A 26885-nucleotide genomic window follows, 5' to 3' on the forward strand; every position below is an offset into this window, starting at 1 on the left:
TCTGGACGAAACTGCTATCAAGAACGCAGAACTGATTTTTTTCTGAGTTTTTTGTTTAGCCGTAAGCGCCATTTCTCATTTCGAATTTCTCATAACTGCTGTTCACCGCAGTGAAACCAACAAAGGGGCCTCACTCTGGAAGAGTTTCCTGCTCCGATAAACATGGCGCTTACGGCTAAAAAAAAACTCAGAAAAAATCAATTCTGCGTTCTTGATAGCAGTTTCGTCCAGACTGGACTCCAGCTTTTGCTTTTCTTATTTGTCTCTATCGTCCAAGCCCATAAAATCGAACAAGGCGGATTGCGTTTGGATTTCCCTCTTTCAGATGACTTGAGATTGCCCCCCTTGAATCGTTCCGTGTCAAGGCCAGTTGTACTGGCCGCGTGTTCAAGATACAGAAAAGCGTGCTAACCTTCTCAGCGCAACTACTCCGCTCTTCTTGTCAATTTCACTGCCTTTGCCGTGAGCGGTGGACTGACGATGCTACGAGTATACGGTCTTGCTGAAAAATTGCATTGCGTTCCGTTTCATTCTGTGAGTTCGACAGCTACTTGACTAAATGTTGTATTTTCGCCCTACGCGACTTGTTCTTCTTGTCTTTGTCTTTGCTTCTTGGACTTTTTCCCCAGTGTTTTTCGTGGATTTATTTGTGTTTTTTTCTTTCTTTGCATCTGCATGTTTGTGTCTATGTTTGTGTATAAACTGTTTCTGGTACAGTCCTGTATATTTGTGTGTGCGCATGAGTATTTATGACATAACGATGAACAGACAAAGACAAACTTACTAATTTTTGGAGTTGGTGATTGACACAAATCTAGACCAAATAACTGATTCCTGTAACAACTTACTTTGTGCATAGCAAGGATAATTTTTAGAGTATGAATCTTGACGATGATAAATTTATATTAATGGCAGCTTTTAGGCTGATCACATTTTATATGGCCCAAATTAACTTCTTAAAGGCACAGTGCAGCTCACAGCCTTCGTTTTGCGTTTTTGTTGCAGCTGAGTGCATTTACAGTTCAAAAATCCTCCTATGGTAGTAAAACAAACCCAAAACTACCCAACGACGACATCTGTGATGCTCGACAGTTTCTTGTTCACGCGAGTGCATGAATTAACCTAGTTATTACGTGGTGTTTGGTCGGAGTTCGATTCAACTGATTGATTCCGGCCTCCATTTTGTTTTACACAAACTCATGATGATGTCTGACATAGTTTGCTAGTGACGTGTCTTTTTGTGCATGATGTGGTGATCTACCTGATCTAAATTTAGATCCAAAAATAGGTCAAGACCAGCCGGGTCCGAGTACGAAATTAATTCGTAAAAAAATCGCAGTTCTTGACTCTTTGGGTGCAAGTCAATGAAACTTGGTAGTTCTTCTAACGGATAGCTGCCTGAGGTATGACTAAAAGCCCCAGGGGCTCCGTGCACCTGGATTTGACAAGTTCAGTACCTTTAAATTCAAAATTATAAACCAACTCAACTGAAATAAATTGTTAAATTATTAGTGTTCTTACCTCGCCTGTCGACAAACTTGTAGACACGATACGGGTTTGGCTCATCATAACAGCTCAGTTCTTTCAGTTCTTGGATGTCCGGCAGTTTGTTGAGAGCGCACCGCAATCGCGTTTTCCAGCTGGGCCAATCAGGGTTGTCTGTGCCTTCTCTGAAGCGGCCGGTGTGAATGGCCCATTCCTGCATGCAAAAAAACCCTCCTTGATTGGTTAATGGTTACAAACTTGATCAGCACTTCATTACTGAACTGCTGCCTTTGTTTCACAAATCTTCCGTGTTCTTCTGTTGAAGCTGATAACATCTTTTAATTCCAGTTAAGTACCATTATTGCCTGTTCATAAACTGTAACAAAGACGTGTTTAGAAGGAAATTAATGAAGGACAAATAACTGTTTGTTTTCTGCTTGACAAATTTTTTTTATGTGGAAGTTGAAACAAGAGGAAAAACAACCTTTTTGCTTGTTTATGTTTATGCATGTATGTTTGTGTGTATGGATGGATGGATGGATGGATGAATGTATGTGCATTTGCATTCATGCAGGAGAATATCTACGGGCAGTTTCTTCAATGAGATTTTATTTCTCGCCCAAAAATGTTTGTCTTTGGTTTCAATATTGCAACATCAGCACTCATTGTGTACCACCATTTCTGAGAGTACACCATATCTGACATTACAATATCTGTGAAATGTGGGGAGGTGGCAGAATAAATGTATATTGGACACCTAAACGCACGGTTGTGTGTGTCCATGCCGGAACCACCCCCACCCCAAAGCCACACACACAAAAAATCCACTGAAAACATCATCAAAATCAAATCGGTTCAAACCAGAGATCTAAGTCAGTCTAAAGAAAGAGACAGACAACAACAAACAAGTCGCGTAAGGCGAAAATACAATATTTAGTCAAGTAGCTGTCGAACTCACAGAATGAAACTGAACGCAATGCCATTTTTCAGCAAGACCGTATACTCGTAGCATCGTCAGTCCACCGCTCATGGCAAAGGCAGTGAAATTGACAAGAAGAGCGGGGTAGTAGTTGCGCTAAGAAGGATAGCACGCTTTTCTGTACCTCTCTTTGTTTTAACTTTCTGAGCGTGTTTTTAATCCAAACATATCATATCTATATGTTTTTGGAATCAGGAACCGACAAGGAATAAGATGAAAGTGTTTTTAAATTGATTTCCAAAATTTAATTTTGATAATAATTTTTATATATTTAATTTTCAGAGCTTGTTTTTAATCCGAATATAACATATTTATATGTTTTTGGAATCAGCAAATGATGGAGAATAAGATAAACGTAAATTTGGATCGTTTTATAAATTTTTATTTTTTTTTACAATTTTCAGATTTTTAATGACCAAAGTCATTAATTAATTTTTAAGCCACCAAGCTGAAATGCAATACCGAAGTCCGGGCTTCGTCGAAGATTACTTGACCAAAATTTCAACCAATTTGGTTGAAAAATGAGGGCGTGACAGTGCCGCCTCAACTTTCACGAAAAGCCGGATATGACGTCATCAAAGACATTTATCAAAAAAATGAAAAAAACGTTCGGGGATTTCATACCCAGGAACTCTCATGTCAAATTTCATAAAGATCGGTCCAGTAGTTTAGTCTGAATCGCTCTACACACACACACACACACACAGAGACAGACACACACACACACACACGCACATACACCACGACCCTCGTCTCGATTCCCCCCTCTACGTTAAAACATTTAGTCAAAACTTGACTAAATGTAAAAAGACACACAGACAGAGTGAAACCTGAACACCCCTTATTACACTGGGGTGTAAATAGAGATTATACTACCTTTTATACCTTATTTGGAAATGAAAAATGACGTCTTTGACCATATAAGGAACATAAATTGCAGTCAATGAATGCACGGTACTAAATCGTTTCACCTTAAAAATGAGCCCATCCTGCTCAGACCAGTCCGCGCGCCCCCCGTGTTTCCATGTGATGCGAAAGATGCCCTCGCCCCTACTGACCCACTCCACCCCAGGGAAGCGGCCACTGTTGATCTGGGCTTCTAGCCAGGGCTTGAGCCGCTGTCTCACTCTGCTTCCCGCGTTGCCACCGCTACTTTCTGGTGAGCCTGGGTCCATGCTGGGGAAAAAAGAAATAAATCATACTAAATAATATATGATCGTGTGTGGTATCTGGTTTGTGTGTGGGGGTGGGTGGGTGGGTGAGGGACTGTCTGTTTTGTAATGTGTGTGTCAGTGTTTGTGTGTGAGTGCGCGTGTGTGTGTATGTGTGTGTGCGCGCGTCTGTGTGTTTGTACGGTGGTGTGTGTGTGTGTGTTCACACAATGATCGTATGCACTAACGAATATGCAGGTACCTGCGAGTTGAGACCTCTCCGACGAGAGGACACCCTCAAAGTCAGTCCAGTTATCAATTGTCTTGATCAATATGAATCTCTAATACAGGCCACCTGCAATGCAGGGACATTTATTGCTGTTCCAAAATTGTTCCCGTCTTCGTATGCACCGTCCTAAGAATGAAAGCGATAGGAAGAGAGAGTGTGGCTGTGTGTGTGTGCGTGTGTGTATGTGCGTGCGTGCGTATGTGTGTACGTACGTGCGTGCGTGCGTGCGTGCGCCGTGTAAGTGCCATGGTTTTACAGAGAGAGAGAGTCCATGTCAATGTGTGTGTCAGTGCGAGAGAGAGAAGAAGCCGGAGAGAGAGAGAGAGTGTGTGTGTGTGTCTGTCTGTCTGTGTGTGCGTGCGTGTGTGTGTGTGTGTGTGTTCAAGTTGTGTGTGTGTGTGTGTCAGTGTGTGTGTGCGCGTGCGCCGGACGTTTCAGGAAAACAGCCGGCGCGGGCGTGACTAATAACTAGTTATGTTCGTCATTTTTGCAAATCTCTCTCAGATCTCTCTTACCCCTCCCCTCCCAGTGTGAAGAACATAATATAGAGGGAAGACTGAGCATGCCTCAGCAGCAAAAACCATGAGGAACTCAGCACGGTGAAACGGATCAGAAACTGAACGCGTTATGCAGCAAACTTGTCTGTCAACGAGAGCAGAAACCTATCATACGATGTTCGACTGGCGACACTTAAAAAGCCCTCTATCCCGAGCCGTATAACTATGGGATCAATAGAAGCTGAATAACATTAATGTTACTCCAGCGGGCCTTCTATTCAGGGTTTTCTTCCATTGAATTTCAATGCAGGGCTATGGGTAGCCTATACAAATGCAACCGGAGAAAGTAGGAATAGCGGTCTGTATTATGCAGTACGCAATGTAAGGCAAAGGCGGCAAGCAATATCATGGGTATTACCCGTGCTTGACAAACTGTAGCTCAGTCATCATTCACATTCAGAACATGATCAGTCTCACTGTAAACTGACTGAGTCACTTCGGATCGCCTGAATTTCTCTATGAGATAATAAAGTATTCTTATTCTTATTCTTATAGTTCCGAAAAATAAAGTAGGTGAGCTCAAGGTCATCGCCGGCTCCTGCCTAGGCATACGCAATGAGTCGTTAGACTGGGTCACAAGAACACTGATAGATAGTATAATGACGCAGCAACCGTCTGAGTTTTCCGAAAACCGTGGGCTTCGGAAAACTCCATACCGAGAAGAGACGAGACAGAGATATTGGGCCCTTCCGGCGGCCGTTCGGTAATCAAAGGCACCACACTGACTCGATCGTCACTTCTGGTAAAATGGTTCTGGCAAACTAACGGCGCTAGAGCGCTCAAAACAATTTCATTGGCTGTATTCACCCTCTCTGGACAACTTGCACATGTCAAAACAGTTGCAGAAACACAAACCTCAAAACCGTTAGGCTTTTTCTCTGTTTTACATTTAGTCAAGTTTTGATTTCACTTTTGGCATGGTTCACTCTAAATTTGCCGCCTAAAACGGACTCGTTTCTGTCCACAACCAAAGCTTTTATCACACAAAAATTGCTATACATGACAGCTAAGGCCGTATTTGTTACAATTTAGCAGTCTTGACCCCGAGTTTCTGCTGCAAACAAAAATTAATAGCAACATTTCAAAGTATGTGCGAGTCCCCTAATATGGACCACCTTCAACAAATCGAAGAAAATAAAAGCTTAAGGCTATTTTCATTAATTCATTAAGAAGCTTGCTGGAAATAATCTATAACTAGCCCTCGAGATTTAAAAGAAATATAACAGATAGTCTTCTTTTCGTGGAAGTTGATAATTTCACTTATGTTCACTCTGTTTTTGATAAGCTTCTTTAGTTTCCTGGTGTGCTTCAAATAATGCTCTCATCAACTCGAAACAGATAAATCTAAAGCATATTTGAATTAGTCTGACTTGCACACTAAGTTGTATCATGTTATTTTGAAGTATAGGGGGCTTTTTACAGTGATCCGTGAAGGCCGCTTCACTGGTCTATATTAGGCGCCCAGGCTCCTATGGACCATTTGTGATTTTTTTCCGTATCAAAGCTATTTCACTCTTATTAGGCCTAACGGTTAACCTAAGAGAGAAGGACTATCAAACACAAAATGAAACTTCTTCCCAAGAAAATAAGCTAGTTATCAGCATGAAACAAAAAGTGGTCCATATTAGGAGCCCTTCCCCTACTGTTGTTGTTAAAAACATTTTCACACCAACCGCAACTATAAACTTAAAACGGCAAAAATGATATGTTTGCACGTTCAAGGAACATCTACACTGTGACTGAATAGTATACCGTGACATCGATTTCCCCCTCCGTAAGAATGGTGTGTCACTGATATAATGGATCTTCCATCATAAACACTGATTAGAGTATGTTTGTCGTGTAACTGTATGTATACTTTTCTCCTTGACCGTGTAACATATTTTGTTGTGTAAATGCGGAGTTTTGAGTCCACCAAAGGAAGTTAGATTCAGGTAGAAATCAGTATAATTATACTCTCACGGCAATAAAGAATAACGTACCGACATACCGGCCGTGACAGCAATATGTACCAGATGTACTAATGCCGCACATAAAATGAAGAGCTAAGCATGTACCTGGCAAGTACCCGGTAATACACACACACACACACACACACACACACACACACACACACACACACAGAGGCACACACTTATATACATTGACACACACACACAGTTAACCGGCCGTGGTACACACACATACTCGGACTGACACACACCGACTGACACACACCGTCTCACACACACACACACACACACACACACACACACACACACACGCCGCACACCGGCCCGGCACACACACACACACACAAGTACACACACCATGCACACACACACATACACACACACACACACACACACATATTCTGCAGAGAGACCGAGACTGAGTTGCCACACACCGTGGTACACACATATACTGACTGACACACGCCGTCTCTCACACACACACATACACACTAGGGGCGGATCAGTTCATTTTATGGGGGGGGGGGGGGGTTTCCAAAAGTATATTGCGAAGATATGGGTGCGAAGCGCCCAGCTTGCTAGGGGGGTCCGGGGGCATGCCCCCCCCCCGGAAAATTTTGAAAAAAAGGATGCAAAATGGTGCAATCTGGTGCATTCTGAGGATGACCATTACCAGTTTCAGGCAGCAGATTTTGTCACTGATTAATACCCAAAAAATTGAAACTCAACCCAAAAAACACACAAAAATATTTTTATTTTTTGGCTGGGGGGGGGTTTCCGGAAACCCCAGAAACCCCCCCTCGTCCGCCCCTGCACACACACGCACACACACACTGACACACATACACACACACACGGCACACACACACACACACACACTATGATACACACACACACACACACACACACACCGTGCACACGCACACACTGACATACACACACACACACATCATGCACACACTACTGACTCCGCGCGCGCACACACACACACACACACACACACCAAAACAACACCTACCTGGCCCCGTTGTAATCTGGAGAGGAACCGCCGTGGTCTGCCCTTGTTTGCTGCATTGGCATTGTTTTTCTGTCTCGAATCAGTCAATGATATGAATTTCCTTTTATTTCTCAGAAATCACCTGATCAGTGACTCACTCCGTGCAACTGTTAACTCGGCTTGTTTACAGCTTTTTTTGCAGGCTACTCAGTCACGGTGTCAGATTGCGATGAAAAGTAGCAACACTGACAACTCTGCAAAGGAAGCCAAAGTCGAGCCGCCAACGCACCGATTCGGCGCGGGTACGAACAAAGCGCTGCTCAGAATGCACAGAAAAGCTGTATTCAGTCTTTTTGCAGAAATGTATTCTGAGAAACCGCGCCTCTAGTATTCGCTCTCCTGTCGGCCGCGCTGAGTCGTCTGCAGTGTATTGCGGTACGCTGCACGCACAGCTGCTGGGCTAAGTATGCAACTGTTATCGACTCGACTTGTTTATTTTTAACCGTTAACTGCTGGCGTTACCGTCACTGAACAGGCAGACACTCATTAACTGATTGCATAAATGTGCATGTGAAGCCGACTGATTAGCAGTTTTTCGTCAGTGTTCGATCTCAGCACCACTTGATCGGCAAGTTCCGTAAAAGATTCACTTCGCGGTGTTCAGACCGTGTAAAGTGAATGACCCAAACTTGCTGCAGGCATCGGCTTCAAGTCAGTCATAAAATATGTAAGTTAAGTTTTATACAAATATCAGTTTCACACAGATCAGTGTCAGTTTCAACTGCAAACTGAAAGACTGTCGGTGAACGTAACCTATAGCATAATCGTATAACCTATTTGCATGACTTTATTTTCTTCGGAGGCGGAGCTGAGAGCTAGCCAAAGTCACTCCTACACAGTGCCGATGTCACAGTCAGGATAACAAAATAATACCCTTCACAAGTTTAGCCTAATTATGCAACTGACACCGTCTTATGACAAACATCCCATGCAGCCGGATGATAACTGAGCTCCAGTTCGTTTTGCGGCTTTGGTTGAACAGTGCCAGGTTCATTAAATGTCAGTGTTTGCACAGATGAGACCAACACATCAAATCTGTTCACTGTGGAGTGCTACAAAACTATATCTCCCACGCGTTGGGTTTTCGGATAGCTTTTGTATAATATATTCCTCACAGACTTAGACATGTGCACTGCGTTTGGCTGGAGCACTAACATTTATAACCTACTCTCTGCGTCAGATTGAAAGAGCGGCGGCCTTCACACTGCTTCTATTTATTTATAGACTAGGTCTACTCAGAGCAGGCAGCGACTGTGAAGATCGGAAATTCAACTTACGGGTTTTCCCCGGTGACCTAGTTTCGACGAAACCGAAAGCAGAACTGGTACGTGCGTCAAGGGAGACTACTACACTGGACACATATAGTATACATCTGCGATGTAGACTTTTCAGTCTGGGACAGTCTCGTAGAAAGGGCGCCTTTTGATGAGTGAATTAGCAGGTTTCTAAAGCTGTCCTGTTTGCGTGACAAAGAGCCTGAATCGACACGTTTATCAGTATCACCTATCAATGTATTACTTGATGGTACAGTCGAACCTGTCCTGAATACCACCTGTCCATCAAGACCACCTGCCCATTAAGACCACCCCAAAGGATCCCCGTCGGTTTCTACGACTATATAAATCACCTGCCCATTAAGACCACCCCAAAGGATCCCCGACGGTTTCTACGACTATATAAATCACCTGTCCATAAAGACCACCTGCCTAAATTTAAGAGACCACTTATGCTCAGTACCCTGGGTGGTGTCTTTGGACAAGTTCGACTGTATAGGATTCGAGTCAGGCATCACATTTTCCGAGCAGTAAGATTATTGACTCACAGCAGTTTTCCGGCGACTGGTAATTACGGGAATTAACAAGGGCTTCAAGGACTTGAGTCAAACACCTGTGGTTGCACCATGGGCCACTTAATTTGCACTTATATTTCAAGAAATATTTAATGCAAGTCGGGTTTAGCCCCGTTTTTGCGAAAACTTGAACTGCAATGATGATTCTCTTTCACAGCATGTTTTGCAAAATGTGTCATAATCTTCTTCTTCTTCTACGTTCGTGGGCTGAAACTCCCACGTACACTCGTGTTTTTTGCACGAGTGGAATTTTACGTGTACAACCGTTTTTTACCCCGCCATTTAGGCAGCCATACGCAGTTTTCGGAGGAAGTGTGTCATAATGATTATAAGTCAAGCTACACTGATTCGACCTGTATGACTGTTCCGACAATCAGTAACAATCGTAATATATCATGTTTATCAGTATTGATCATGACATTTGACGGAGTTTCAGTCACTGACAGGCTAATCAACGGTCATGAGCAGGTCCAGTCTCCAGTGCCGCCGAGTGTCTCAAATCAAGACTGACCTGAGCTGTTCAGTCACTGCGGCAAGTTACCTCAATGCTCAGACGGCGGATAGAGGCATGTTGGTTTTTTTGCAACTGATAAAAAGTCTTCGTCAAAAGCCGGCTTAGTTTTGTTTAATACAATAAACCTTAGTTTCATGTTTAACGGACGTCACTGGATAGGTAACTGTTGATAGGCGGAGAAAGTCAATAATTATGGGACACAAATGAGAACCGGAGAGCGAGACGGAGAGAGAGAGAGAGAGAGAGAGAGAGAGAGAGAGAGAGAGAGAGAGAGAGAGAGAAAAAGAGAGAGAGAGAGAGAAAGAGAGATAGAGAGAGAGAGAGAGAGAGAGAGAGAGAGAGAGAGAGAGAGAGAGAGAGAGAGAGAACAAGTGCGCATAGTATACAACTGACAAATATAAGCCAGTAGGCCTACGAGAGAATGAGACGGGCATTCCCACACAGTATATTTGTTGAATTTGACTCTACCGGCCTATTCAATGCTGGCAGCGAATCGTTCTCGTGGAGATAAGAGTTAAATTCTTTTCACTCTCAGTTCCAATCGTGCTTAGACCAGCATCCAGGGTTGTTTGCACGAAACTGAAACCGAAAAAAATAGCGTGGTCGCGGCGTGTCACTGTGGTATAGGCTACACTATGAACGGTGTTGTAAATATTCAAAGAGGCTCGATCGTTAGCACGTACATGCAATTTCTGCACTCGAGCCCGTGTGAGAGAAAGAGAGAGAGAGAGAGAGACAGAGAGAGAGAGAGACAGAGACAGAGACAGACAGACAGACAGACAGACAGAGACAGACAGAGACAGAGACACTGAGAGACGACAGACACACAGACAGACTCAATCACACACACGCACGCACACACACACACACACATACCATGTGCACACACATAAACACACACACACACACAAACACGCACACACACACACACACACACACACTGACTCACACACACACACACTCTGACTCACACACACACACACACACACACTCTGACTCACACACACACACACACACACACACACATAAGCTACACACACACACCGCACACACACACACTGAAACACACAGTCACTGAAACACATTCACATTCACACTAACACACCAACTGACACACGCACGCACACACACACACACACAAATCCATTCACGCAGACACGAGCGAGCACGCACACACACACACACCTACACTCTCAGTCTCTCTCTCATGCACACACACACACACTAACACACCCACACACACACAACTTGAACACACGTCGCGCGCGCTCTCTCTCTCTCTCGCTATCTCTCTCTCGCTATCTCTCTCTCGATCTCTCTCACGACCTCTCTCTCTCTCTCTCTCTCTCTTCCGCGGACCAGCCTTTTATGGCGTACTTTACAATTAATGTGACGCATTATTCTATTAACTTGACGTGCTTGGTGTGAAGGAGGCCCGAGGTGACCCCGTTTAGTATGTTCAAGTGCTCTTGCCTGTATCAACGAATTTTGAAAAATTGTAAAGCCAGAATTAGTCATTGGTCGCACCTCGATGTGTACAAAACAGAGCCACGGCAGTGTAATTGTTTGTGAATCGGCTGGACAGAGAGAGAGAGAGAGAGAGAGAGAGAGAGAGAGAGAGAGAGAGAGAGAGAGAGAGAGAGAGAGAGAGACAGACAGACAGACAGACAGACAGACAGACAGACAGACAGAGACAGAGAAAGAGACAGAGCCTAGACAGAGAGAGACAGACAGACAGACAAACAAACAGACAGACAATAGAGAGAGAGACATACAGAGACAGATACAGAGACAGAGAGACACAGAGAGAGAAACAGAGAGAGCGAGAGGGAGAGAGAACTAGTTTGTGTTTGTTTGTGTGTATGTGTGCACGCGCGAGTGTGCGTGTGTCCAGGCCGCCACGCCGGTGTATGTGTATGTGTGTGTGTGTGTGTCAGTCTGTGTGTCTGTGTGTGTCAGTGCGTGCATGACGGTGCCGCGTGCGTGGGTGTGTAGGCCGTGCGTGTATGTGTGTTTGTGTGTGTGCGTGCGTGCGTCAGTGTGTGATTGTGTGTGTGTGTTTGTGTGTGTGTGTGAATATGCGTGTGTGCGTGCATGGGTGCGTGCGTGTGTGTGTGTGTGCGAGCGTGCGTGCATGGGTGCGTGCATGGGTGCGTGCCGCGTGTGTGTTTGTAAATCGAGTTGTTTTAGTGACTATCAGTGCCGGTGTACCGGCTGTTTTTATCACAGGCATATGACTGTTGACATGACAGCGGCATGTTAGGCTTCACAGTCTGACCCTAAAAGACAGGAGGATGACTTCACGGCTAAATCAGTTTAGATAATAAACAAATAAAATTGGCGCACATGGTTTGAACTAGTGTTAACATTTTTTTTTTTTTTAAACAAAAACAAAAGAAAAAACACCGCATACGAAGTCACTTTTTTGCCTCATCCAGAAATAAGTGATCGCTTTTTAATGATATTGGTCTGTTGCTTTTTAAAGAGCGACAGATCTAAATTCTAGTGAATGTTTTGTTTTGTCTATGGTTCAATCATATGTTATATAATCGTACCTTTCTTTTAAATTGAATTTCTTTTCCACATACGGCGACACGAACGAGCGCATGTCTCAGGGGAAAACCCAATTTCTAGGAGTACCTTCAAGTTTCTGTTGATTCTTGGGTGAGTACCAGCTCATCAGTGGTGAAACCCAGGTTCTTCATAAACATTCATCCAACTGTGCAACAAGAGAAGAGCTTTAACAATACAGCCATCCATTGCCGAGAACGACCGAGTGACACAATTACATGAATAAAGATGTGTCATGAGATCATGTTTCAAACATGTTCCCCAAGTCAGGTTCAGGTAAGGCCTTTTCAGAAAGACAGGTCACGTTGTAGGCTTTATACCTTTATACACAATTACATGAATAAAGAACGAACAGGTGTCATGAGATCGGCGTGCAATCATTAGGCTATTGGTGTATTAATCTGTAAAGGTACTTATGAAAATGCCGCTTTGTGGTGGATAACCTCCCCCCCCCCCCCCCTCTCTGTCTCTCTCTGTCTCTGTCTCTCTCTCTCTCTCTCTCACACACACACACACACACACACACACACACACACACACACACACACACACACGCAATTACACACACACAAACACATACGCACTCCAGGCGGGTGGATTAGGGGGGGGGGGGGTGTTACAGGGGTTCCGGAACACCCCTTCCCCCCCGGCTGTCATAACTTGAAAAGGAAGATTTAATACTAACTTTAAAAGAAATAATGAGTGGCTGCTGACACCTGTTGATCATGTTTAAAATCAAGGATAATCATAAGCCATAAATTGTTCATAAAATAGCTAAAACTCTTCAGCTTCTGCCCCCCCCCCCCCCCCCCCAACGGGGCCTTGCCCCTGTACCCCACAAGGGATCTACCCCTGGACCACAGGTTGTAACGGCCCCCCCTCCCACCCCCCCCCCCCTCTGGCTTAACTGCTCCGCCCCTGCCCTGCACTCACACTGCCCCCACTCCGGGCCCTTCTCTCTCCTTCATGGGTTTATGTCAGCCCCAACCCCACCCGGCCCTATCCACCAACCCGCACTTCAACCCCACCACCGCAACTGATAATCTGCTATTTTGGAAAACCCAGTTAGGGCTGACCCCTTACCGCAGGGGAAAACCAGGTTTGGACTAGATGTTATCCTCCAAACTAGTAATAACACAGACAGGGACAATATCTTCTTCACTGAACTGCGTGTTTCAAACATGTTCCCCAAGTCAGGTTCAGGTAAGGCCTTTTCAGAAAGACAGGTCACGTTGTAGGCTTTATACCTGCACAGTCTCTTGCGGATATTAACTTCAAGAGATGTCAAAATTAACTGATAGTGTAGTCCGGTTTACGTTTTATTTTCCTTGAGGAAAACAAACAATAATTCGCAGCCGACGTGAAGATTGCGTTTTGGTTGAAAAACTTCTGTCTTTTTCGCGAGACTGAGAGACGCAGAGAGAGAGAGAGAAAGAGAGGGGTCGGAGAGAGAGAGAGAGAGAGAGAGAGAGAGAGAGAGAGAGAGAGAGAGAGAGAGAGAGAGAGAGAGAGAGAGAGAGAGAGAGAGAGAGAATGACAATGACAATGACAATTCTTTATTTTACGAGGGTAACAGAATAAGCATTGGTATACTCAGTTTTTTGCATCTAGCCCTCGCCCTAAAGAGGGACTAAATATACTATAATAACTACTACTACAGACTTACATAATTAGTAAAACAGTATAAGTTTATGTACATAAGTGCATTATATGAAACATTGTAGTTTATAAATGTTCATGACAAGGTGCAAAGCAAAAATTTGCAAGTCAATTAGAGTCAAAATACTATGCAATAGTACATCAACTCTGCAAGACAATGGATAGTATGCAGAACATCATAATTTCGTGAACAAAACTATAAATCAAAAGTGAGTGACTGTGTCCCAAAGGATATAACAATCAAGAATATACTAGAGAGAGAGAGAGAGAGAGAGAGAGAGAGAGAGAGAGAGAGAGAGAGAGAGAGAGAGAGAGAGAGAGAGAGAGAGAGAGAGAGAGCTAGACGCTTTGAGAGTTTATTGTCCTCAGCTTTAAAAGCCCTTTAGACAAGGGGATATAATTTACAGAAGAAATAAACATAACCATCTCTGCCAAACACATCCACACTCCTCTCTCTCTCTCTCTCTCTCTCTCTCTCTCTCTCTCTCTCTCTCTCTCTCTCTCTCTCTAGGCTCAGTCTCTCTTAGTCTCCGTCTCTCTCTCTCTCTCTCTCTCTGCCACACACACAAACTGAACGTACGCTCGCGCTCACACACGGATTCTTCCTCCCAGTTGCATAATCATCATACAATAATGCATTAAAATTCGTTAAAAAGTCTAAAAGCATCAAACACATCATTAAAACTTAAATCATTAAGAATGTTATGGGAACACTGAGCAGGGACGCGGGACACTTGAGACGAACTGATTAACGATCATGAATAATAAACGAAGAGAGTTAAAAACAACGACAGCAAAAATAGAAGAGAGAGAGAGAGAGAGAGAGAGAGAGACACACACACACACACACACACGCACTCAGCTGACCGTCACACCCTCAGCTGACACACACACACACATTGTTTACATTCACACAGACGCACAGACACAGGCACACTCGGACACAGACACACACACACACATAAAACATTCACGCAGACACACACAGACACGAGCGCGCGCCGCGGCGCACACAGACATACTGACACACGCACGCACGCAGACACTGTGACGCACACAGACACACACGCACACAGACACACATACGCACGCACGCACGCACGCACGCACGCAGACACTGCGTGACGCACACACACACACACACACTCACACACACACACTTATTCGCACCACTGCTGCTCCCTACAGGCCGCGCATTCCCCTTCACACCCCAAGCATATGACAAAAACAAGGACACAAGTTTATAAACGAACGAATGTGTGAACCAACACTATCAAGAATTATTACCAGCAGATACTGAACAGAAAAGGTTACACTAGCCTGCAGATAAGACGTGGTCTGCCGACCATGCGAAAGTACTAACACGTCACCAAAACCAAAACCACTGAACTGACCGTATAATTTTCGTCCGTTTGAACTTTCATCTCAATACCGATAGTGAAACCACAGTTTTGTTTTCATTTCGAGCTCCTGTGGTTTATGGTGCATGCCAATTTTAGCTGACGAAACCAAAAACAGAAAGTTTCACACTTGTAAGCAGGAGTAGTGTAGGTCAGTCTCGAAAAAAGAAATACCACGTGTACCAGCATGAGTTAATGTTTCAAGTTGGGCCTTGGCCACTGTTTTTACGATCGTCGTTACGTTGATGCAATGGCATATGCTTTTCAACAAATTTACGACCTCCAAAACTTGAGAACATTAGGTCTTAAAAATGATGGGTCTTAAAATGGGGCTATATTAAAATTAAAAAAATTAAAGTCATGAACAAAACATCTGAGAAATCAGGGTCCAGTGATATTGTATTGTCGAGGCCTGAACTAAGCTGTTTGGGCAAAAGAAAGCAATGTTGTGCGTGGGGACTGATAACCGATCATGTAAATATGATCAGCAAGGATTATTTGTGGTCCTGTTCTTCCGTGGTTATACCTCCTCACACAGCCCTATAGCTATGCATCCCGGCCGCTCTACTTCTACAAACGGCCTCTGGAGATGAAGTATACGGCTGCCTGTATGGCGGGGTGATTGAGAACGGTCAGTACATATATTTTTATAATGTGGAAGATAGAGTTACCTTCTCTGTAATCAGAAGTCCAGCGAGTGTTAATTGGAAATAAATACAACATATTTTAAATGATAAAAACTTGCACACTGACAAAATATCTAATAATCCTGAGAGGGAAAGAAAGGAACATGCGAAAAGAGCGGAAGGCAGGGATAAACTTTGAAGGACAACATCCTGAAACAATAGAAATACAAAGAATGAAACGATATACACGAACACAGTAGACTATGCGAAAGCATTTCAACTGAGCCAGCAAACTTTGAACAAGTTCCAAAGGAGTATCCATTTAAAAAAAAATCATCACCGATAAACGATCATGATTATAAATAGATCACCGTAAACAAATACTACTTACAAATGGTCTCTTGAATAGAACATCGTGTAGTTTCAGGTGAAACGTGAGCGAAACTCTTGACGAAGGGCACAAAGATGTCTTTTGACGACTCGAAGCCACGGCTTGATGTACAAATTCTTGACACACGTCCAGCTGCTTCTTCCTCTGTTTTTGTTCGAACTGTGGAATATTTCCGGGTGCTAATTACACGAATGTGATTCTCTCGTGTTGAGCATTAGCAGTTTAAAGAGATTGACGATATCAGCAGTGAAGTTTTGATCGGCTGACCGCTTATTAGTGATTCAAGCGATTATGCATAAATTGCCATAGATTGTTTTCAGTTGTGCGTTTTTTGTGTGGTTTTGTTCCTTCTTTTTTTTTCAGCGTTCGTCCGCCTGTCTCTTCGACAGCGTTTCAGGATTTCTGTGGTTGTTTTCCCTCCGTTTGCCTGCCTGCCTCAGTGTGGTTGTGAACTATAATATCAACAGCGAATTGACTAAACTGACGACACCAGCAAACTAAAACAGACACACGAACACAGACAAACCGATCATGTTATACAAGCACGAATCCGTGACAAGTTAATTGGAACCCACACAAACAGTATAATTGTAGTACACAATGTATGCTACACGTGTACGTGTACAACTCCTTATGTACAGACGCCTTCGAAGCTAGGTAGGTATACCACGAACGCTTCACACTAACAGAGTGTCATCCATGACGAAGTACGTGTAAGGGTTCTTTTAATATCCTACCCAGCCCAGCTTTTGTTTTCGGTTAAATCTTGAGTTAAGAAAGCGGAAGAAAAAGATGAACTTTCCCTCCATAGTAACAATACAGGACCCCACCCTCACCACTAACCCAACTCTCCCTCGATTCAACCTCCCTTCACCGTGTTCTCCTATTGGATCTTCTTTTCTAACCCCTCTTCCACAAACCAATCACTAAACGATCTCTGTGACTTCTGAAATTACCATCTTTCCAAGTAAAAATTCCTGGACAGAAAATGTTAAAAAAATTAAAAATTAAAAAGCTAAAACTACCATTATCCTCTTTGGCGGTCCAATCACTGAGGAAAGCCCACGTGGTTCATCTATTAAATGTTTCCTGTTGCATAAGTTTAGCGCCCGAATCCTTCAAAAACTTCCGTGATCAGCATCGACGACCCGTGACCCGTGACAGAGTTCATTCATTGTCTTATTCTGGGTTTTTGGCGTTGGCGATGAAATGATTGCGTCAAAAATAGCAGCACGAGACTAGATTGGCTGCTGAGCTGAAGGGAACAAAGAATAAGGGGAGGGAAAAGAGAGAAAAAAGAAAGAGAGTAAGTACATGTAATATAAATAAAAGAAGAAGGGAAGAATACAATTTTTTAAAAACCTCTTTCTTCTACGGGGACGCGATATATTGATCAGTGAGAAATAAAATACACGTAGAAACTTGGAAAACAGACTGATTGCCTCCTTAAATGGGGAAAAAGGAGAAAAAACATAGAAAACCAAAAAGAAACTTGACGAAAGAAAGGGTGGAAAAAAAAAGAACGCCTTATCCGGTATAAAAGAAGTTGAGGCGGCACTGTGGCCACCTCATTTCCCAATCAAATGGACTTGACATTTTGGTCAAACAGTCTTTGACTTTGAGATTGCATTTAAGCTTGAAAGCTTAATAATGCAGGGCCGGACTACCGGGGGGGTTATGGGGGTTGCGCAACCCCCTCTAGCCTAAACATGTACCTCACTTATTTAAAACATTTTTTATTATTGTTTATTTTATGCCGTTTCATGCAAGGAGCGACCATTTTCCTATCTCAGAATATGACCTACCCATCAGCTTCAGGGGGCTTCGTCCCCAGTGACCCCCACAAGGGGCTCTGCCCCTTGACCCCGCCAGGGGGAACATCCCCCTGGACCACCACTAGCAACCCCCCCCCCCTCGTCTTAGCCTAGTCCGGCCCTGTAATGAATTTATTTATTTGTTGACTGATTAAGATTTATCCTGATTAACATAAAAATTTAACAACAGATTATAAAATGATTGCATTGTATTTAAAAAAAAAAAAAGAGGAAAATTTCCTTAGTCCAAAAATGTATAGATATGCCACGTTTACTCTGATATAATGTGCTCAACATAAAAAGAAAAACGGTCCTATGGCTATGTTCGCGGAGACCAGCGCGACCCGTCTTCGGGTCTCGGGGATTCAAACCTCAATAGTCTCGGGGATAACGGATCCCGGGCGGTTTTCGGTGTTGATCTGAAATTTTCAGGCCGTTACTGAGATCGACTAAATCGGTTTTGATATAGCTTCACGCGACTTGTTATTTCCTTATTAGTCTCCGCTACAAATTCAGGCTCATCAGTTTCGTCGTCAACGCATAATGTAAATGACAAATAGACGGTTCTTCTGTCTCATAAGGATACACTGAACTTGAAACCGGGATCAGAATAAAGCCGCTGTGCAACACACAAGCCAGAGACTGTAATAATTAACTTAAGTACTTTGTTCCCACGCCCACATACTTAAGTTTTGACTTTGTTACATAGTTAGATGTGAGGCCGATTATTTCACGGTAATTTTCCTGGTAAAGTTCGCTTTAAACAGAGATACTGTACAGATCTCTGCTTTAAACAGTACAGGGACGGAAATTTAGTCACCATTGGCCTCTTTAAAATCTTCCGTCTGACACAGTTTTACATCCGCCAGTATAATTGTTATGTAAATTATACTGATGCAGCGTGATTGTGACACTTTAGATTCTCGTGACAGTATGCAATGGTCACAGGGAAGATCTGTGTTGGAAACTGAAACTATACGGGGTCCACTGCCGGTGACACGCACTAATAGACAGCAGACAGTGCGCGAAGGCGGGAATTCGAGGCGGCGTAGTAAACGTAAAAACTTGTGATAGACAAAGATGATAGAGAAAGAAAGACAGCAAGACGCTCAAGCGCGCAAACGTAAATCAGTCCGTATCATAAACGCACACACACACACACACACCAAGGGCGGATCAATTCACTTTGGAGGGGGGGGGGGGGGGGTTACAAAATGACTGCGAAGATACAAGTTGACGGCGCCAAAGGCTCTAGGGGGGTCCGGGGGCATGCCCCCCCGGAAATTTTTTTTATCCAAAGAAGCAAAATAGAGCTATCTGGTGCATCCTGAGCCAATAAATTACCTCTTTTTTGGGGGGGTGGGGGGGTTACGTAACCCGTGTAACCCCCCCCCCCCCAGATCCGCCCTTGCACACAACCACACGTTCTCTCTCTCTATTGTTCCCACTTTAAGACTGTTCGTAATCTTTGTGCATAACTTCGTTAGCCATAATAGACTAGTTCCCCTTGGCTTTAGGACGACGGTCGGGTGTGAAAAAACAACTAACAGATATCTGCGTATGCCCACCCTGGTCACTAAACTAAAGACATTTTTCTTGTATCCCACGCACACATGACTAACTCAAGCGGCTCAGTGTATCCAAATAAAAGCGTCAGCCCTTGTTTTATTCAACTCACAACACAAAGAAAGTCTTAATAAGACTCTTATGCTAGTTCCGCTTTCAACAAAAAAATGTTTAAATTTGTTTATATGTGCCTTTGATTTGACGTAGTCATGTTGTTGGCCAAGGAAACTATTTCTTGGGTGCTTTTCAAATAATCAGTCTGACTTTCTGTGCGTGGGTTTAATCAAGGTCTTTGCCAGAAACGGGTTTCCCCCCAAATACAAATATTGAAGGATATGTACTGTACACCTGTGCAAATCAGGTGGGTGTGGTTTCAGGTCTGAGGTTGATCAGATAAGAGGGCTAAGATGGAAATGAAGAAGAAGAAACAAATACAAATATTGAAGGATATGTCCTGTACACCTGTGCAAATCAGGTGGGTGTGGTTTCAGGTCTGAGGTTGATCAGATAAGAGGGCTAAGATGGAAATGAAGAAGAAGAAACAAGTCGCGTAAGGCGAAATTACAACATTTAGTCAAGCTGTCGAACAAACAGAATGAAACTGAACTCACTGCATTTTTACAGCAAGAGCGTATACAGTCGACTCCGGATATTACGTCACCCCTCGGGGGATGTTCTTGAGCGACGTTATACGCGGTGACGCTGTATCCGGTTCATCGGTTATAACGTCACTTTTACGCGCGGGTGATGTTATATCCGGAGTCCAAGAGTTATGTCCCTTTCTAAAGTACTGACTGTTTTCATAAAACTGTGCAGAAATGGAAAGTGCATGCATTAGTGTTGTTTAAAAATTACAACAACATATTGTTGTAAGTTTTAAACTAACTTATTACAATCATCTTTAATTCACTTCCTCATATATAGAATTGTGGACTATTCTCTTCTTTGCGTATTTCCAAAACCTGGCTATACCATGAATACAAAATTGTATACACAACATTTTCCCCGAAATTCGGAGACAGGTTGCTAGTGTTGGAGTGTCAAGCTCCGTCTGGTTTCATCGATAATCTCAGTCTTAAATTATAGTGTCCGACGTTATTAGCTTTAAGGACACACTCACACACACACATGTCTGTCGTTTATTCATATTCTGCTAGATCTTGACCTGTCCTTGATCTGGATCTGGATAACCCGCCTGGGTTGGTGGTTGGCGGGTGCGCCACAGAAGCCGATGACGACTATCAACGTGACGTTTTTTTTTACATTGATGTCCGAAGAAATAACAAGTCGCGTAAGGCGAAAATACAACATTTAGTCGAGTAGCTGTCGAACTCACAGAATGAAACTGAACGCAATGCAATTTTTCAGCAAGACTCGTAGCATCGTCAGTCCACCGCTCATGGCAAAGGCAGTGAAATTGACAAGAAGAGCGGGGTAGTAGTTGCGCTGAGAAGGATAGCACGCTTTTCTGTACCTCTCTTCGTTTTAACTTTCTGAGCGTGTTTTTAATCCAAACATATCATATCTATGTTTTTGGAATCAGGAACCGACAAAGAATAAGATGAAAGTGTTTTTAAATTGATTTCGAAAATTTAATTTTGATAATAATTTTTATATTTTTAATTTTCAAAGCTTGTTTTTAATCCAAATATAACATATTTATATGTTTTTTTAATCAGAAAATGATGGAGAATAAAATGAACGTAAATTTGGATCGTTTTATAATTTTTTTAAAATTTTTTTTTACAATTTTCAGATTTTTAATGACCAAGGTCATTAATTAATTTTTAAGCCACCAAGCTGAAATGCAATACCGAAGTCCGGGCTTTGTCAAAGATTATTTGACCAAAATTTCAACCAATTTGGTTGAAAAATGAGAGCGTGACAGTGCCGCCTCAACTTTCACGAAAAACCGGATGACGTCATCAAAGACATTTATCAACAAGAAGAGCAAACGCTCGATCGAGTCACTTTCGCAGTTCTGAATATTATATGAGGCATCAGATGGACAGGAAGAAATTGCTATTCACAACACAATGAGTCACGTTCACATAAAATTTGAGCCCGGTCACTTTTATAGTTTCCGAGAAAAGCCCAACGTTAAGTTGTGTGTTGCCGAACAGAAAAGGCTAGTTATCTCCCTTGTTTTTCTGATAACGTTCGTAAAAGGCTACAGATGTAAATACTTTGATGTAAAGAATAATCCTACAAAGTTTCAATCACACCCGATGAACTTTGTCAAAGATATAAAATGTCTAATTTTTCCTTTGACGCTGACCTGTGACCTTGAAAAAGGTCAAAGGTCAACGAAACCATCGTTAAAGTGTAGAGGTCATTGGAGGTCACGACTAAACAAAATATGAGCCCGATCGCTTTGATAGTTTCCGAGAAAAGTCCAACGTTAAGGTGGTGTCTACGGCCGGCCGGCCGGCCGGCCGGCCGGCCGGACAGACTAACACTGACCGATTACATAGAGTCACATTTTCTCAAGTGACTCAAAAAAATGAAAAAAAACGTCTGGGGATATCATACCCAGAAACTCTCATGTCAAATTTCATAAAGATCATTCCAGTAGTTTAGTCTGAATCGCTCTACTCACACACACACACACACACACACACACACACACACACACACACATACACCACGACTCTCGTCTCGATTCCCCCCTCTACGTTAAAACATTTAGTCAAAACTTGACTAAATGTAAAAATGACGAGAACTTCATGGGTCCTTATACGTAATTAATGTCTATTTGACTTATATTATTATTATTAACGAAGAAGCTTCTCGTCAACAGCAAAGTGGCTGCCCACCTTTACGCACAATCGTTCTGGTAGTAACAACTTTGGGTTCATAGTTAACCCCTTTCCCCATTCACCGTCTCCACCTCATCTTGTGAGCGGGACGTTATACTCGTTAGACTACTACTGTATTATTATTATCATTATAACGTCACTTGATATAACGTCCATGGCTTTCCAAGTTGAGTCAAAATAGTGCTTTAAGAGTGCAGTATCACTTTTCTCAATTTGTCGGTTCACTGCACTTAATGTTTACCTTTACAATTTAGCCTGAGCATAGACCTATACTAATATAGGTCCCTGGCCTGAGCGACCTACTCAGCCTGTCGACAACGCCCAATTGAAAGTGACGCTCAGCCTCCTCGTCGAGGGCAGTTGTAGTCTGTATTCTACGGACCAAAAAACAAACAAACGTCGTAGTCTGTTCTCATCCTCTCGACCTTCTCCTACCGTCATTTCAATAATCGAGGTTTTTTTTTATATGCGTGATTGAAGGACAGAAGTAGACAGATCCATTCGCACGCGCTCGCGCAGGAGTAACCATGTATGCTCGATATGAAACTTTTTAAAACAAATTTTTTTAGTTAAAAACAAAGACAGGAACTCACAACACGAATGAAATGGAAAATTTTTCTTTTAATTAAAAACCTAGAACACTGAGGAACCTAAGTAAGGAACTCACAAAGCGAAATGAAATGAAACATTTTTCATTACTGACTAAAAACATAGAACAGGAACTCACAAAACGAAATGAAATAAAACATTTTTCTTTTGATTAAAAACCTCGAACAGGAACTCACAAAACGCATGCAGCAAAAATGATTATGCCTTGAACCTAGTTTTCCTTGGGTCTCTAACAACGGGAAAACGGAAAAACTTGAATACCGTTAACACACAAAACGTGTGACACGTGTAGGGTAAATGAACATGCCTTGACAGTCGTTCACCATGCAAACTGCTGCATATGGGGATTGATATGACGTTATAACCGACATGGATGAGTGACGTTATAACTGGGTGACGTTATATCCGGTGACGTTGTATCCGAGGTTAAAATAGTCTTGGAAAGAAGGAATTGAGCCGGGACCGGTGTTTGGGTGACGATATAACGGGGTGACGTTATATCCGGCGACGTTATAAACGAAGTAGACTGTATATACTCGTAGCATCGTCAGTCCACCGCTCGATGCAATGGCAGTGAAATTGACAAGAAGAGCGGGGTAGTAGTTGCGCTGAGAAGGATAGCACGCTTTTCTTTATCTCTATTCTTTTTAACTTTCTGAGCGTGTTTTTAATCCAAACATATCACATCTATATGTTTTTGGAATCAGGAACCCACAAGGAATAAGATGAAATTGTTTTTAAATCGATTTCGGAAATTTTATTTTAATAATAATTTTTGTATTTTTAATTTTCAGAGCTTGTTTTTAATCCAAATATAACATATTTATATGATTTTGGAAATCAGAAAATGATGAAAAATAAGATAAACGTAAATTTGGATCGTTTTATAAAAAATTTTTTTTTTTTACAATTTTCAGATTTTTAATGACCAAAGTCATTAATTAATTTTTAAGCCACCAAGCTGAAATGCAATACCGAAGTCCGGCCTTCGTCGAAGATTTCTGGGCCAAAATTTCAATCAATTTGATTGAAAAATGAGGGTGTGACAGTGCCGCCTCAACTTTTACAAAAAGCCGGATATGACGTCATCAAAGATATTTATAGAAAAAAAGAAAAAATGTTCCGGGGATATCATTCCCAGGAACTCTTACATCAAATTTCATAAAGATCGGTCCAGTAGTTTGGTCTGAATCGCTCTACACACACACACACACATACAGACAGACAGACACACACACACACCACGACCCTCGTCTCGATTCCCCCCTCTATGTTAAAACATTTAGTCAAAACTTGACTAAATGTAAAAAGGGGTAAAAACATGTTTTCCCTCTGTCTTCTAACCCCTTTTTGGTTCTGTGCTGTTTTTGCTTTTGCTTTCCTTTGAATTTGTTTGTTTGAGGTCCCAATGAAGCCTCCATAGGTGAACATTTGACTTTGTGTGTGTGTGTGTGTGCTATCCTTGTACTGGTGAGTACAGATTTCTTTTGTTTTTCAACTTTGTTCATCTCATCCACACACCGGCACGGTTGGCCTAGTGGTAAGGCGTCCGCCCCGTGATCGGGGGGTCGTGGGTTCGAACCCCGGCCGCCGGGTCATACTGACCTAAGACTTTAAAATTGGCAATCTAGTGGCTGCTCCGCCTGGCGTCTGGCATTATGGGGTTAGTGCTAGGACTGGTTGGTCCGGTGTCAGAATAATGTGACTGGGTGAGACATGAAGCCTGTGCTGCGACTTCTGTCTTGTGTGTGGCGCACGTTATATGTCAAAGCAGCACCGCCCTGATATGGCCCTTCGTGGTCGGCTGGGCGTTAAGCAAACAAACAAACAAACAAACAAAAATCTCATCCACAGTCATGTTGTTGTGTAGAGAAACAAGAAAACAACAACAACAATAACAAACACAAAAGAAGAAGAAAACTCAAAACACACGAGATACAATACTCACGGGTATGGTATGTAATTAGTTAAATGCACATCTTTTCAAATCAAATTACAACTGATTTCAAAGATGCATGGGTTTGAATTCTGAAGAAGATTAAAGACACCAGGCTATGGCACTCCCACCAAGGTTGACCTGGAAACACTCCAGATTCTTGTCAAAATGCCTGAGGTGTGTTTATCCTGAGCGCTACAACGTTTTGATCTCTTATTAGACGGGCGCAGTGGCCTGGTGGTAAGACGTCGGCCTCCTAATCGAGAGGTCGTGAGTTCGAATCCCGGTCGCTGCCGCCTGGTGGGTTAAGAGTGGAGATTTTTCCGATCTCCCCGGTCAACTTATGTGCAGACCTGCTAGGGACTTAACCCCCTTCGTGTGTACACGCAAGCACAAGACCGAGTGCGCACGGAAAAGATCCTGTAATCCATGTCGGAGTTCGTAGGGTTATGGAAACACAAAAATACCCAGCATGCCTACTCAACGAAAGTGGAGTGAAGCTGACTATGCTCTCAGAGTATAGTGTGGGGAACCCAAATGGGCAAACAAGCTCACACGTAACCAGAACATTCTGGAACGCTAAAGAAGAAGAAGATCTCTTATTGTTTGGGACAAAAGAATTTTTAACGTTTTGCATACTTTAAATTATCCTTAGATATTTCTCCCGGCATTTTTCCATCCTTACTTTGTGAAAAATGGGACATTTTATCAGAACATAAACCCTCAAATCAGGATAACATGGTTTCCAGGTGATAAATTTCATCCTTGTTACTTGATCAGACCTGAAAACCCCTGTTTTGCACTTGGAGTATTCTCAAGCAAACTTGGTGTATTTTCACAAAAATGAGCATACTCCACACAGCATTTGAAGATCCATGATTCAAACATGTTTCGCACCGTTAATGAAGCTTACCAATACGTTAAAAACAAATGCTTCTTTCATTCTTTCTTTCTTTATTTGGTGTTTAACGTCGTTTTCAACCACGAAGGTTATATCGCGATGGGAAAAGGGGGGCAGATGGGATAGAGCCACTTGTTAATTGTTTCTTGTTCACAAAAGCACTAATCAAAAAATTGCTCCAGGGGCTTGCAACGTACATGTAGTACAATATATTACCTTACTGGGAGAATGCAAGTTTCCAGTACAAAGGACTTAACATTTCTTACATACTGCTTGACTAAAATCTTTACAAACATTGACTATATTCTATACAAGAAACACTTAACAAGGGTAAAAGGAGAAACAGAATCCGTTAGTCGCCTCTTACGACATGCTGGGGAGCATCTTTGCTGCGACCAGTCGTGTGGAAATCCACACACATGCCAAATTTCCTTGTATTGATGAGGACAATAAAACTTCTTGTATCTTGTATCTTGTTGTATCGGGTAAATTCTTCCCCCTAACCCGCGGGGGGTATGCTTCTTTCAATGTTTACTGACATAAACATATGTACTATAGTAATCATGTGTCAAAATACTGGATCGGCTTCGGGATGCGCTTGTAAAGAAAAGTAGTCTAGGAATTTTTCTCGTATTTTTTCCCACCGACTGTACTGCTCGTATTCTAGACAACCATGCATATAAAATACGGCGAAATCGTATGGGTTCCCAGGTCTGCTTCATCTATACTGATACAAAAGAACGATACAAAAACAGCAGCA

General features: G+C 42.7%; 1 protein-coding gene across 2 annotated transcripts in view; it reads right to left on the reverse strand.

Annotated features, from left to right (window-relative positions):
* Positions 1–17012, reverse strand: part of LOC138963924 (interferon regulatory factor 8-like) — a 32741-nt gene extending 15729 nt beyond the window's left edge. Inside the window, exons 1-3 of one of the 2 annotated variants that reach the window (XM_070335794.1) lie at positions 16481–17012; positions 3436–3640; positions 1522–1699 (exon numbers count right to left, since the gene is read on the reverse strand). In XM_070335794.1, the coding sequence (XP_070191895.1) occupies positions 1522–1699; positions 3436–3640; positions 16481–16503 (406 nt within the window). In that variant the 5' untranslated portion in view covers positions 16504–17012. Of the gene's footprint in view, positions 1–1521; positions 1700–3435; positions 3641–7431; positions 8621–16480 lie in introns of those variants that run through there. The other variant, XM_070335788.1, reaches the window with a different exon arrangement.
* Positions 17013–26885: the final 9873 nt, after the last annotated feature.

The sequence above is a fragment of the Littorina saxatilis genome, linkage group LG1, assembly GCF_037325665.1.
Source record: "Littorina saxatilis isolate snail1 linkage group LG1, US_GU_Lsax_2.0, whole genome shotgun sequence".
NCBI lineage: Eukaryota > Metazoa > Mollusca > Gastropoda > Littorinimorpha > Littorinidae > Littorina > Littorina saxatilis.